Source organism: Octopus bimaculoides, chromosome 1 (assembly GCF_046866305.1).
Source record: "Octopus bimaculoides isolate indiv1 chromosome 1, ASM4686630v1, whole genome shotgun sequence".
Classification (NCBI taxonomy): Eukaryota; Metazoa; Mollusca; class Cephalopoda; order Octopoda; family Octopodidae; genus Octopus; species Octopus bimaculoides.
In genome coordinates, this window is record NC_142928.1 from 111,703,162 (window position 1) to 111,717,661 (window position 14,500).

General features: G+C 35.8%; 1 protein-coding gene across 3 annotated transcripts in view; it reads right to left on the reverse strand.

Annotated features, from left to right (window-relative positions):
* LOC106877988 (multiple epidermal growth factor-like domains protein 8) overlaps positions 1–14,500 on the reverse strand; it is a 695,248-nt gene that overhangs the window by 104,460 nt on the left and 576,288 nt on the right. For 2 of the 3 annotated variants that reach the window (XM_089356139.1, XM_089356136.1), the window contains exon 28: positions 10,910–11,084. In XM_089356139.1, the coding sequence (XP_089212265.1) occupies positions 10,910–11,084 (175 nt within the window). Of the gene's footprint in view, positions 1–10,152; positions 10,378–10,909; positions 11,085–14,500 lie in introns of those variants that run through there. The other variant, XM_089356146.1, reaches the window with a different exon arrangement.

Genomic DNA, 14,500 nt, shown 5'->3' on the forward strand with positions numbered 1-14,500 from the left:
CATATGATATCATCTGACGCATTAAGGGTACTTTTAAATGGGCCGGACATGCAACAGTGGCATTGGCCATGGCTGTGATCTCACTTGACTTACCAGGTCTTCTCAATCCCAACATACCGCAAAAGGTCTTGGTCTCCTGTCATTGCCTCTGTGAGGCCCATCATTCAAACATCATGTTTCACCACTTCATCCAATGTCTTCCTGGGTCTACCTCTTCCACAGTTAGAGTGTTGCACTACCTCACAGAGCTGTCCTCATCCATATGTAACATGACCATACCAACATAGTCATTTCTCTTGTATGCCACATTTGATGCTTCTTATGTCCAACTTTTCTCTCAAGGTGCTCACAATCTGACATGTATGCACACTGACATTATACATCCAGTGGATCATACTAGCTTCACTTCTTTCAAGCCTGCGCACATCCTCAGCAGTCATGCCCCATGTTTCACTGCCTTGTAGCATGGTAGTTTGCACACATGCATCATACAGTCTACCCTTCATCCTGAACAAAAGGCCCTTTGTTGCCAGCAGAGGTAGGAGCTCCTTGAACTTTGCCCAGGCTATTCTTATTCTAGCCACTACACTCTCAGATATATTATATATATATATATATATATATATATATATATATATACACACACACACACACACACACACACACACGGGTTTTTGCTAGTCACTGCATCCCCACTCCCTACTCACACCTTCTTGGCAATACCTGGCCATGTGTATTATGATGCCCGTACTGTCAAGGATTGCCCTGGTAATTGCTACTATTTATCTCTCTCTTTCTTACTCTACCATCACATCTATGCTCTGATCTTTGTTACTTGTGAGTGTACCCAGGCACTTCACCACCATCTCTCTCTTGCACTTTTGCTGTTTTCAACTCTCTTTTTCTCTTGATTTTCCCTCTAGCTGGGTAGCCATGTATCTCCTCAACAGCAGCACACTTGTTTCTGCCTTCATTGTTGATCACTCTTTTGCCTTCTCTTGCTTTTCCCTCTGGCTAAGTAACCAAGTATCTCCTTTACATCAGCACACTTATTTCTGTCCTCTTTCTTGTATCTCTATCTCCCCTTTCTCTTTCTCTTACTCTCTCTTGCTTTTTCTCTTCTCTCTTTCTCTCTCTGGCCAGGTAACCATGTACTTCCTCTATAGCAAGACACCTATTTCTTCTTCTCTATTTCTCAGTCACATTCTAACCTTTCATTATCTAACATAAGATCACCTCCTCCAATGCCCCTACCGATCTCAAAATTCCTTGTCTTGCAAGTTACTTGGTGACTCAGTTGGTGCTGTAAAGCGGTTGGCATTTAGAAGTTCATCCAGCTATAAAAATCATGCCAAAACTGGCCTTGCCTGTGTTGGTGCTATGTAAAAAACATTCAGTCCTCTGCAGAGTTGGTGTTAGGAAGGGCACCCAGCCATAAAAACCCTGCAAAACAGACACAGTAGCCAGGGGTAGTCTTCTACCAGGCTACTTTTCCCAGGCCAGTCAACTGTCAACTGTCCTACTCATGCATGCATGATGGATATTAAACAATGATGATAACGATGATATGTATATATGTGTATGTGTGTGTGTGTGTGTGTGCGTGTTTGTAGATTTATATATTTATATGTGTGTGCATAATTGTATATTAGACAAAAACAGATAACAAAGCCAAGGCTGTGAGGAGTTTTCAGGACATTTATAAGGAAAGAGATATAGTCTTACAGCTGTTCCTGGGATATTATGGATATCCCTTCATCAGAGACGATGTGAGAGAGGTAAATGTTTGAGTTTGAATTAAGGAATCATTATGGAAAAGGAGGAGATAGGGAAAGTAGAGGGAAATAAGAGAATGAAAGTAGAAATAACATAAAATATTGTAGTTGCAGTTCCATTATTCCAATAAAGTGGTGTATAGAAGTGGTAAAAATGTTTCCTGTACATGGTATGTAATTTCCAATAGTGATTCGTGTTTAGTCATTTCAAAGTATGAAGCCGTTAATTCTGTGTTGCCCATTTGAAGGGGTTTTGTGGTGAGAATGAAAATTTGAGAATGTATTAGTAGTATTTGTGGATAGATGGGGGGAGATGTGTATGATTAGAATGAGGAAATAGGTCAAAATGAAGAGAGGAAGGGAAAATGTGAGGAAGAAAGAGAGAGAAAACAAAAAAATTAAAAGAGTAATGATAATAAAGAGAGAGAGAAAAGAAGAGGAAGAAGAAGAAAGATAAAAGTGAAAAGAGTGAAGAAAATGAAGGGTGACAGAGGTGAGAAAAGAATGTCAGTTGGTGGTGAAAATAATGTGAAGGGAGGATGGGAGAGGAGTGGAGGAGGGGTGGATAGCAAGAGATGAGAAGGTAAGGAATGAGTAAGTGTGAGATATGTGGGTAGGGGTGATATGATAGGGCTGTATTAAGGGATGGGTAGAGAAAAGGTATGGGTGGGGTGATACCAAAGTAAGTAATAGTTTTAGTAGTAAAGAATAAATAAAAACATTTTGGACGAAATAATACCCATCGTCAAGGAGAGATTAAACGTCCACTTATGGTTATGTACAGGTGAAGTTATAACATGGTTCCATCTCTTAAACAACAAAACCCCTTATTCTTTCCTACAATTCAATATAAATAATTACTATTCTTCTATTTCTCCCAAACTTCTTAATCAAGCTCTCCTTCTAGTTAGGAATCTAACTAACTTTACCCCACTAGAAATTAACATAATCCTTAATGCCTGTAAAACCCTCATTTCTTTTGAAGACAAACTCTGGTGCTGAGCCAATCACGATAACAATACCAGTAACCATAGCAATTTATTTGACATTACCATGGCATCATTCGACTCTGCTCAAGTCACCGAATTTCCCTAACCTCAAGGAAGGCCTCTACAGAGACAACGCCTTGCTAGTTACCAAGAGTGTAAATAAATCCTCTTCAGAATGAGCTAGAAAAGATCTACACAAATTTTTCTCTAGCGTAAACCTGTCTATTACGTTTGAAAATTCCCACAAAACTATTAACTTTTTAGACGTAACTTTAAACTTAGTACTCCCCTTATCACAAATCTAACCAATACCTTAAATATTTAAACATTCACTCCAATCACTACAAATCCACCTTTGATATCTGTATATCTGACCTCTCTTCCACTGAGGAAATGTTCAATAATCATGCACCAGCAGCTTCTCCCAACAAATAAAATACATCCCTAATACTAGGCTCAAGCAACATATATCTCAAATCACATCACAACGATACACCAACCATCAGAATCACAACAGACCACATGTACTAGTGTACATGTGGTCTGTTGTGATTCTGATGGTTGGTGTATCGTTGTGATGTGATTTGAGATATATGTTGCTTGAGCCTAGTATTAGGGATGTATTTTATTTGTTGGGAGAAGCTGCTGGTGCATGATTATTGAACATTTCCTCAGTGGAAGAGAGGTCAGATATACAGATATCAAAGGTGGATTTGTAGTGATTGGAGTGAATGTTTAAATATTTAAGGTATTGGTTAGATTTGTGATAAGGGGAGTACTAAGTTTAAAGTTACGTCTAAAAAGTTAATAGTTTTGTGGGAATTTTCAAACGTAATAGACAGGTTTACGCTAGAGAAAAATTTGTGTAGATCTATGCTAGAATCCCGGGAGAACCCATATTAAGACAACCTAGACCCCCACATGCAAACATGACACTAGGTCAAAAGCTAAAACAGCTAACAACAATGGGTCATGCTACCCCACTCCATTTTCCAAATATCTCGATAACACTACCCCTAAGCACGCCTCAAAAAGTGGTGGACGCTCTATTCTATGGTATACACACCCTTCTCACTAAATGTTAAGAACATGACTAAATCCTTTAATATACTAGACTCCAACTTCCCTTGTCAATATAAATATTACTCTATTTTTAATAGATCTACTCTGAAGCTATCCTATTCCACATCACCTAACTTCGAGTCTATAATAATAGCATCTAATAAACGAAAGCTTTCTCTGTACTATGAAAACTCACACTATAACAACTCTGAATACACAAGCGCCCATCATGTACACAGCTCCAACATTGAGCCCCATATGGTAGACCACAACCATAACCCAACGTATCCTACAAACACTATCCAGAATACTACCATAACTTCCACCACAATTACAGATAGAATAATTAACAACAACAATAGCAATAATAATGATAATAGTAATAATGATACTAATAACTTGGACCTTTCTACAGCCATCTCTAACCTCCCCTTGGACAGTATTACCTCTACCATTCCTGAAAATAATCCCCAAAATACACCCACTTGTAATTGCTATGATGGATAAATTTGCCAGATACAAACTGATTGTAGAAGATCTAATGTAATTCACAAATGTACTGTCCTCAACAGATTACACAATTCTATATAGAGCTATATATGTATAGGGTCAACCATAAATTTTAAACAGTGATATACTGCTCATCTCAATTCTTTTACATACGAGAAACAGTAAATCCACAACACTTTCCAGTCACATACATCATCTCAAAAATAGAAATATTCCCTACATTTTGTCAAGGCCCATAATAGATTCAGGGCTTCCATACCAAGGTCAATGCTTAGCTTGTAAGCTATGCCTAAAAGAGGCATTCAACATATTAAGACACAATTCCTCAACACTACTAAATAAATATAATGAAACCATAAGTACATGCAACCACCTCTAACTGGGAAGATAGTTTTTGTATGTGACAGATGCTCAGGAGCAATAAACACTGGAAATGTGCAGAGAACAACTTCTGTCACAATCCAGGGAGAAAAACTAGAAGTAGTTGATAACTTCAGTTATCTAGGTGACCAAGTCACTAGCTGGGGTGGATGCTCTGAAAGTGTAGCTGCTAGAATAAGAATAGCCTGGGCAAAGTTCAGAGAGCTCCTACCTCTGCTAGTGACAAAGGGCCTCTCACTCAGAGTAAAAGGCAGACTGTATGACGCATGTGTACGAACAGCAATGCTACATGGCAGTGAAACATGGGCCACTTCTGCTGAGGACATGTGTAAGCTTGCAAGGAATGAAGCCAGTACACTCTGCTTGATGTGTAATGTCAGTGTGCATACACGACAGAGTGTAAGAGCCTTGACAGAAAAGTTGGACCAAAGAAGCATCAGTTGTGGTGTGCAAGAGAGACGATTGCGCTGGTATGGTCATGTGGCAGGCATGGATGAGGACAGCTGTGTGAAAAAGTGTCACAAACTAGCAGTTGAAGGAATCTGTGGAAGAGGTAGACCTAGGAAGACCTGGGATGAGGTGGTGAAGCACAACCTTCAAACATTGGGCCTCACCAAGGCAATGACTAGTGACCGAGACCTTTGGAAATATGCTGTGCTTGAGAAGACCCGGCAAGCCAAGTGAGACCATAACCCATGGCCTATGCCAGCAGTGTAACCAGCCTACTTATGTGTACCTTTCTTTCATTGGACACTAAACTTTGCTTGCAAAGACATGTTGAGGCAAGTGAAATCACAATCAAAATCAAATTCGCTGACGTGGCCGATGATAGCACCACATGACTGGCACCCATGCCAGTGGAACGTTAAAAGCACCATGCAAGCATGATCATTGCCAGGGCCACTGACTGGCTCCCGTGCCGGTGGCACATAAAACGCACCATTTGAGAGTAATCATTACCAGTGTCACCTTACTGGCACTTATGCCAGTGGCATGTGAAAAACAACATTCGAGTGAGGTTGTTGCCAGTGCCACCACACTTGCTCCTGTGCAGGTGGCACATAGAAAACATCATTTGAGCCAGTGCCGCTGGACTGGCTCTTGTGCAGGTGGCACATAAAAAACACCATTTGAGCATGGCCGTTGCCAGTACTGACTGGCCCTTGTGCCAGTGGCACGTAAAAGCACCCACTACACTCTCGGAGTGGTTGGTATTAGGAAGGGCATTCAGCTGTAGAAACACTGCCAGATCAGATTGGAGCCTAGTGCAGCCATCTGGCTTGCCAGTCCTCAGTCAAACCGTCCAACCCATGCCAGCATGGAAAGCAGATGTGAAACGATGATGATGATATATATATATATATATATATATATATATATATACACATACACATATATGTATGTATATTTACGTGTATGTATATTTACGTGTATATGTATATACAAATATATGAGTGTGTGTGTATGCGTATATAAGTATACGTAAGTATCTGTATATACACATGCGTGTGACGACCTGTAAGTGCGAGTGTGCCTGCACATATGTATGTGCGTATGCATTACTCTTTTATCCTTTTTCTTTTACTCTCTCTTTCTTCCTCTCATTTTCCCTTCCTCTCTTCATTTTGACCTATTTCCTCATTCTAATCATACAAAACCCACTAAATTTTTTAAAAAAGCGAGCTAATCATTTAAATTCATTTAGAGATAAAAGAAAGATGAACAGCAAAAGCCTAAGCAAACTAATCTGGTCCGTTAAAGATAGAAACCATAGCTGTACAATGGAATAGGAGATAATTAGTACAGCTAAACCGTATCATGCAAGAGGAAATAGATGTAAGCCATGTATAGGGAAACTACATCAAATCTTTATATCGAGACACAAATTGCTTAATAGCAGGCGGAACAAGCCTTAAGATACTCACACAAACATACCAAAACATTTAAGAAATTCAATAATAGCTCAATATCATACCAATAGATGGATGACATAAGAAAGATAGAAGCACATATCCCAAACTCCACAAATGCATGGCTTTGTCATAACCAACCTAGTATATATATTGTCTACCTTCCACTACGGAGCACAAATACATTGGCCACAAAAATATATAACTAAAAACATTACAATACAAGGACTACACTTGAAAATTAAGTTACTGAGTCCCCAACTACTACAATACCCAATGAAGCCTGCGAAAACAGTAACATTAACCGCAGTCTAATCCTGACTTCTGTCAGCAACTGGTGTGAACTGAGGTCAACCACACAAGCTTATAAACAGATCAGATTTCACATATCGAGCCGCGCATGCATGTGTGTGTGTGTGTGTTAAGACAAAAACTGGTTTGCAATCTTGGAGATATTCAAAGAGAGAGCAGTTTGCTTTTTAAGTATCTTTAAAAAATTGTTAGTTTGCAATGTTTGTCTTTGTTCTTTATAACTTCACCTTTATTCAAAGTGATTATTAATCAAAGTATTGCATAGCTCATATTTCTTAAAGTGTTTTCTTTGGTTATTCATCAATGTTTTTTTAATTGAATCTGAGCATTTATAAATTGAAAATATTTTATAAGTAGGTAGGTTCATTTTTGTAAATGTTTATATGTGTCCACTTAATGGAATTTTGCTGATTTTTCTGAAAGCTTCCTGCCAGTGTACATCTATAATAAACACACACACGTACATATATACATATGTATGTGTGTGTATGCAAGCATACATACAGCTACCCAGTAGACATGAGTGTACAATAAAAGTCCAACAGAAAAAGAAGATTTATGGCAAATTAATGCAGAACTTACAGTTCTTGTATCCATCATCATAGGTGCATTATGTTATGTACAAACAAATTTGCACAAAATCTAGAAACACTTGGTTTCACAGAAAAAGAGCAAAAAAAAAAACTGACATGGGTTCTCCAAATCCACTCTATAAGTGGCACAGTGAAGATTTGTAAGACATTCCAAAAATTCTCCATGCAAAATTCTTATGTGACTAGATGCACACACTTGGGTGTATGCATCGACAGTTCAACCAACATACCAACTCAACCACATATTCACAAACACTGAGAACTCACTTAACTCAAAAAGTCTTGTTGCTTTGTTAGAAATGAGCTTGAACTCTCTCAATAAGAACTTAAACTAAACTCAAAGAAAACATACATATATTGGGCCCCCATATACCTCATGAATTTACGGATCTGCACCTGGAAAGCTTCTTCTGAAAGGTACAGACTTCAGTAAAAAAAATTTTCTGGATGACCAGCAGTTGCCCATGCATGCTATTTTCTCTTCTCTATGCTACTAATATTGTCCAAGGGAAATGCAAGGGCTCATGTAACTTGCTACCAGTATGGTGGAAGGCATTGCTCTCAAAATGCAGAGAGATAGATTAAATACTACGATGTGACTTATCCAATGCCATCAACTTTCAGTCAATCTATACTATAATGGAGAAAGCTGCTTATTAATTAGGTATATAACAATTACTAAAAGTACTAAAAGAAAGCAATTATTAAATGGTTGACCGTCTGGAAATATTTTTATAAATTCATGTTCTAACAAATTTCCTATAATTTTAATTTCTCAAGTTTCTTGAATTTTTTAAACTCCAATTTCTCACAAATTCAAATATTCATTGCAATCACTGCATCCAATTCACAAATTCAAATATTCATTGCATTCACTGCGGAGTATTCCACTTTCTCATTTACAAAGTCTCTCACTTTCTCTTTTAAGTTTTCATTCACTATTTGGAAAACCGACAGTTTATTCTATTAATGTATACATAATTTATTATTCATTATTCTATTAATGTATACGTAATTTATTATTTATTAAATGAAATATTTTAAAATACCCGTATAAGTTTTGAATGCAGGATAGCTGTGAGAAGAGCCTAGAAAGTTGGGTAATTACTATTAGAAGACGAGGAGGAAAACAAGTTACCAACAAGCACTTGAAACTTGCACTTTATTCACAGTTTCCAAACACACTGCACCACTAAGCCAATATATACACAAACAAGTTGCACGAGCGACTTCAACAGTGACACACTTGCACACACACATAGATAAACATACACACAAATGAAAGGCAATGAATGTGTGTGTGTGTGCATGTGTTTGCTGTTCACTGACAAAACTTTGTGCCGCATTACTTTTGCAAAGTTTTGTCAGTGAACAGGTCGCGGTTTCAAAGCGAAGAAAATATTTTGACACAAATGAAATTCTAATGTTGAAATGAAACTGGTACTACTTAAATACAGAGGTCCCTTAACAGTATTACTTAAATACAGAGGTACTACTTAAATACAGGTGTTACATACAAAACATTTTAAATGTACGCATTGTGGACGTGTAATGACACCATAACCCTAACTAACCCTAAAACTAGCCCTAACCTTAACCCTAAAAACTAACCCTAAAACAAACCCTCCCCTTCATATTGTTACGTAGATGCTTCAGGACCTCTGTATTTAAGTAGTGCCATGAAACTAATGGTTTCTGTGTGTTCTTGAATGGTTTAAAAACATCTACGCTGCAATTGTTTTTGTTTCAGCACACAATCTCAGATGTACTTGCTATGCAAGTACATCTCCGTAACTTTTTAAAATCACTGTGGATAAGTGCCAGCAATGACCTTCTCAGCCTCTCCAATATTTTAATTTCTAAACAGAGACAATCAGGGGCAGGGAGTGGGGTTGCAAAAAATTCATAATTTCTTAAATTTTCTTTTTCATAGCATTTATGGGGGAAACATATTGAAAAACATCAATACATGTAAGAGTGATAAAGAAATGAGGAGGGTTATCTTTGGATATGTTAGAAACAACTGCCAAACTTCCCTTAAATCACTCACTTTTCCCTCTGAAAATATTAACAATCTTTTAAAAAAATTTTTACCGAAAATGCTCCTTCCATGGTTTTGAAGTGCAAAAAAAAAATTGGTCAAAATATGTCCAGGATGGGATGATGAGGAAGAGGGGTGTAAAAAAAAGGAGTTTACAAAACTTTTTTCATACAAAAATCCCTCCCCACCATCATTTCAAAGGCTGTGGTTTAAAAAAAAAATGAGGAAAATCCCTGGAAAAATTTTCCCCACAAATTTCTTTATAATCATAATCTATGCTGTTTGAAAAGTATTTGTATAAATTTTCATTAAAAGGTATCCATCTTCTTGAAAATTATGAGGGAAAAAAGTCAGACTGTGTGAATTTTCCAAAACGCCTCTCTCTACCCCCTCAGAAAAATTCTTTCTCCTAAATCCCTATATACTCTGAAGCCACAACATCTAAGTGGTATTTGTAGAAAATTTTGTTAAAAAGTATCCATTTTTCTGGTTATGAGGCAACAAAGTTGGGAGCATATACATCTGTAGTAATGCCCTTTTTATTTATATGATTTTTTCATTTCATATTTATTTCATTCATTGTTTGCAATGTTCTCTCTCTCTCTCTCACACACACACACACACACACACACACTGCAAAGCTTACAGAAAGGCTGCTGAATTGAAATCGCTATGTTGCATTGAAGGGAAGGCAAAACTTGACAAACTGCTTCTCCCTCTGTTGTTGGACTATCGTGATGTTTGTTTAGAAAAGATTATGATAAAATAAAATAATGAAAGCAATACTTACTAAGCAAGTGAGCCCTATTATACAAAGAAATAATTAGACGTAAAATATAAAAATTATAAGAATTGGGAATCAAATATGAAAATATTATCAAAGGGCTAGCAGAAAACTGCCTGCAGGCAGTCTTTCTGTTAGTTCATCACAATGGACTGGTACTTTGTCTATCATCTCTGAAAGGAGAAAAGCAAAGTTGACCTCAATAGGAATTCAACACAGAATACTGAGAGCCAAACCAAATGATCCAAGGAATTTTATCTGACACTGTAACAACTTTACCATTTTACCTTTTGTGAGTGTGGTGACAACATTTGTTGTCCTATTTTTACATATTGTCTCATTGTGATAAGGCCTTTTGTAGATTTACTCTATTAATGCATTTTGCCATTTTTAAGTATTAGTTCATGACACATACTTGATACCTTTCCTCACAAATTGTAATTATAAGAAATGTTATACTCAGTCAGCAGAGAAGAATAAGCATGAACAACAATTTAAATGTAAATAAAAATAGAAACAAAAAATAAAAGGTACAAAGTCAAATGAAATCACCTTTTTTTATAACCTGGTTTGCAAATACATTTGAAGGAATCTGGTGTATCAACACACTTTTCGGTTGTAGCATCACAAGTGTGGTGTGAATTCTTACATTCATCTTCAGGAGGGCATTTTACAAATACCCAAGAAATTTTTAAATCTTTATCAGGAAACTTATCTTGGATTCTTTCTATAAAATAAAAGGTATTTGAAATTAATTACTAGCACTGAAATATCAGTAGGATCTCACTCATGCAATTTTTATTATATATTCTAAATACTTTCTTTAGTTATTTTCAAATTATTAAGCTTATGTTAATTTATGCTTGTTTCTTCCATGTTTTAATAATAGTTTCTGCTTAAATTTAATTGTTCTAATGAAAACCACTTATTCAATGAACATTATTAAGGAGTCTCTTTACTGTCACCTAATCTCCATGTATAGTTCTTAAATAGCCTTAAGACAGGATGGTTATGGCTGAAATGTTTTTGATCATAAATATGCTCAACCAGGGTTAACATAGAGCTAAACAACATGCTTTGAGAAATGAAATATTGATTTCTTTTAAATAAGCTTGAAGCTAAAATTGTGCAGCAATGAATGTAAATAATTTATTGAATTACCCAATATTTTTGAGAGTTATTGAGTGTAGCAGTGTGAATCCATTTGTGATATCAAAGGTAGTTTTATACAACTATTCAGGAAGGGTGTCTTAAAAGGGGATTAATCTATGTCAGTGCTTCTCAAACCTTTTTAACTATCATTCCTTTTCTTTTACTAAAACCTTTTCAATACCTCTTGCTATAATTTAAACTCCTCTCTGTTTTTAATATATACACATACTATCAGACCAGTTCTGTAAGCTAGTTTGACACAGCACCACCCTACTTCAAGAAAATACTGCAAATGGCATGTATTGTTTTATTTACTTATTCACATTTGTTATTGTTGTGATTGTGGTTAACAAACATTTTGTCATGATATTATAATTTCATTTAAAAATAAACAGGAGTCAAATACTAAAAAGACTGTACAGAAGCAGCTATTACCCCCTTTGTTCTCAGTACCTAGGTAAAATTTTCCACTGCCTTGCAGAGAACAGTACTGCTGTTTGCGAAGTACTGATCTATGCAATATTTCTTCAGTTGGAACTTTGTAACTTATTAAAAATTGTTATAATTTTGCCTAATTCCCAAATTCTGTAGATTTGGTATAGTTGAAGTTGTTGAGTGCAATAACTCTTTTAGGCTCTGAGTATTTTAGGTGAGTGTCTATGTTTGTGTCAGCTTTTCTTTTATTTATTTTCTTTGTTATACCCTTACCTTTCTGTTATATTCCTTGATATTGACCTACATTTCTGTATATTGTGGCTGAGTTTGTCCTTAAATCTTATGAAGTTGACTGTTTCAGATGTGTAATAAGGTTTATTTTTTTTATATGCAGACTTACACATCACATTTCTTAGAAGCTTCTACAATTTTCTTACTAAATCTATTTACTATAACACTGTATAAGTGTAAAACATAGGCCCTAGAGGTGGATAAAGACTAAGCAACTGAGGGTATTAGAGATAATGTACTACAGGTGAGTGCTACAAATCAGTTGGGTGGCTCATAAAATGAAGAATTTAGTCTGAGAGAAGATTGATAATTTCATAATATTAGACAGACAGTGAAAACTGCAATATTTTGGCCATGTTATCAGGGTCTAGAACCTTAAACGTTGCACCCTCAAGGGCTGCATGGACAGAAAAAGCTTGCAAGCAAAAAATATGAAAATGGAAATATGACATCAAGGCGTAGACAAGGAGGACCCAACTGGAATGTAAAGCTGCAGCACAAGAGTGGAGTGTTTTACAAAAAAATCATGATTGATTCTGAAACTTCTAATCTTCAGCTATGAGGACAGAAATATTAACTGTCATTCTATACTTGCGAATGTGGTGCTATTGAATTTCCGACCACCCACTAAGTGACTAAGTGACACAAAGAACTGTCAGCAACAGTAATCATTGTGTGTCGTGTGAATACTTTCTTTGCCCCTACTTCATTAAATTATTTTTCCAACACCAGGATATAAAAATGGTGACAAGTTGTTCGAAGTTTGCATTGGACAGTGCAATTTTTTCTTTTTTTTGGTGTGAAACCAAAGAAAAATCGTTTAATATGGAGGACTTATTGACCTCTGTGGTGCAATTGCAACAACAACAAAACCAACAGTTGCTGGAATTAATGTTAAAGACAGCGTAGCAAGTTCAATTGAAGAATTCAGCTATAAACCAGAAGGGATTACGCATATTTTCGAAGATATGAAGAAATCTTCAAAGAAGAATGTAAAAATTGGGTGGATGAAAAAAAAATATGACTACATTTTAAGAAAGTTATTCCTTGCTGAACATGAAAAATATAGTAATTATATTCTGCCGAAGAAACCAGTGAGGTTTGTTTTGATGAAGCAATTAATTTTTTATTGAAAATTTTCAGTGAAGTAAGTTCCCTGTCCAATACTTGCTGGTAATGTTTAAATTTGGTCAAAAACGATGATCAAAATTTTGTCACCAATGCTGGAGTTGTTAACAGAGAATGTGAAAAATTCAAATGAAATGAATTAACTCCAAACTTGTTCAAATGTCTAATTGTTGTTCAAGGGCTTACTGCAAACAAAGATGCAGATATAAATTCCCAGATATTAACAAAATTAGAACAGGACTAAAAATTAACTCTACAAGCAGTAGCAGAAGAATGCCAGAGGATTATAAATTTAAGACATGATGCAGATAAAACTGAAGAAAAAGATTGCTTTCATATTCATGCTTGTCATCTGGTAATGGGGTGCAGTGGTCTATATTTTAAAAGTAACTGTCTGTTTAAAAATATAATATGCTCCAAGTGTGATAAGTCATAAAAAATCATACTGTAAAGCAAAACCTAAAAAACAGTTCAATAGAAAAAATCACATAAATGGGTTATCGATGACAAGAAATACGAACAAGCCTCAAAGGAAATTTGTGTATGTAAAAATTAATAACACAAATGTAAAGTTACAATTGGATATAGGCAGTGATATCTCAATAAAAAATCTGGAGACCTAGATTAAAAGAAACTTTGAAAATTGCATGTGGTGTTTCAGGAAAAAAATTACATTTTAAGGGTGAATTGACAAGTGATGTTACTTTTTGTGAAAAAACCTTAAAAGCCAAAGCTTTTGTGATAAATAATATGACAAATTTATTCAGAACTGACTGGATAAAATTATTTAACTAATGGGACCTCATCATAAATCTTTTTGGTAAAAATGTGAATGGTTTTTTTCCGCCAGTACAAATAAGTTGTCAGACGAATTAGAAAAAAATTAAAAAAGATTTCTCCTGAAGTTCTGTCTGATGAATTAGGTCTATGCACCAAAACAAAGGTAACATTTCAAATAAAAGAAAATGCCATACCAGCATTTAAACCATTCGCAGCATTAGAACAGATAAATTTGGAGCTAGAGAGACTAGAAAAATTTGGAGTTATCCAAAAAGTGGAATATCATCAATAAGTATCACTAACTGTGTAGGTTAAGAAAAAGAATAATAAAATCAGAGATATTTTTTAAATTGGATC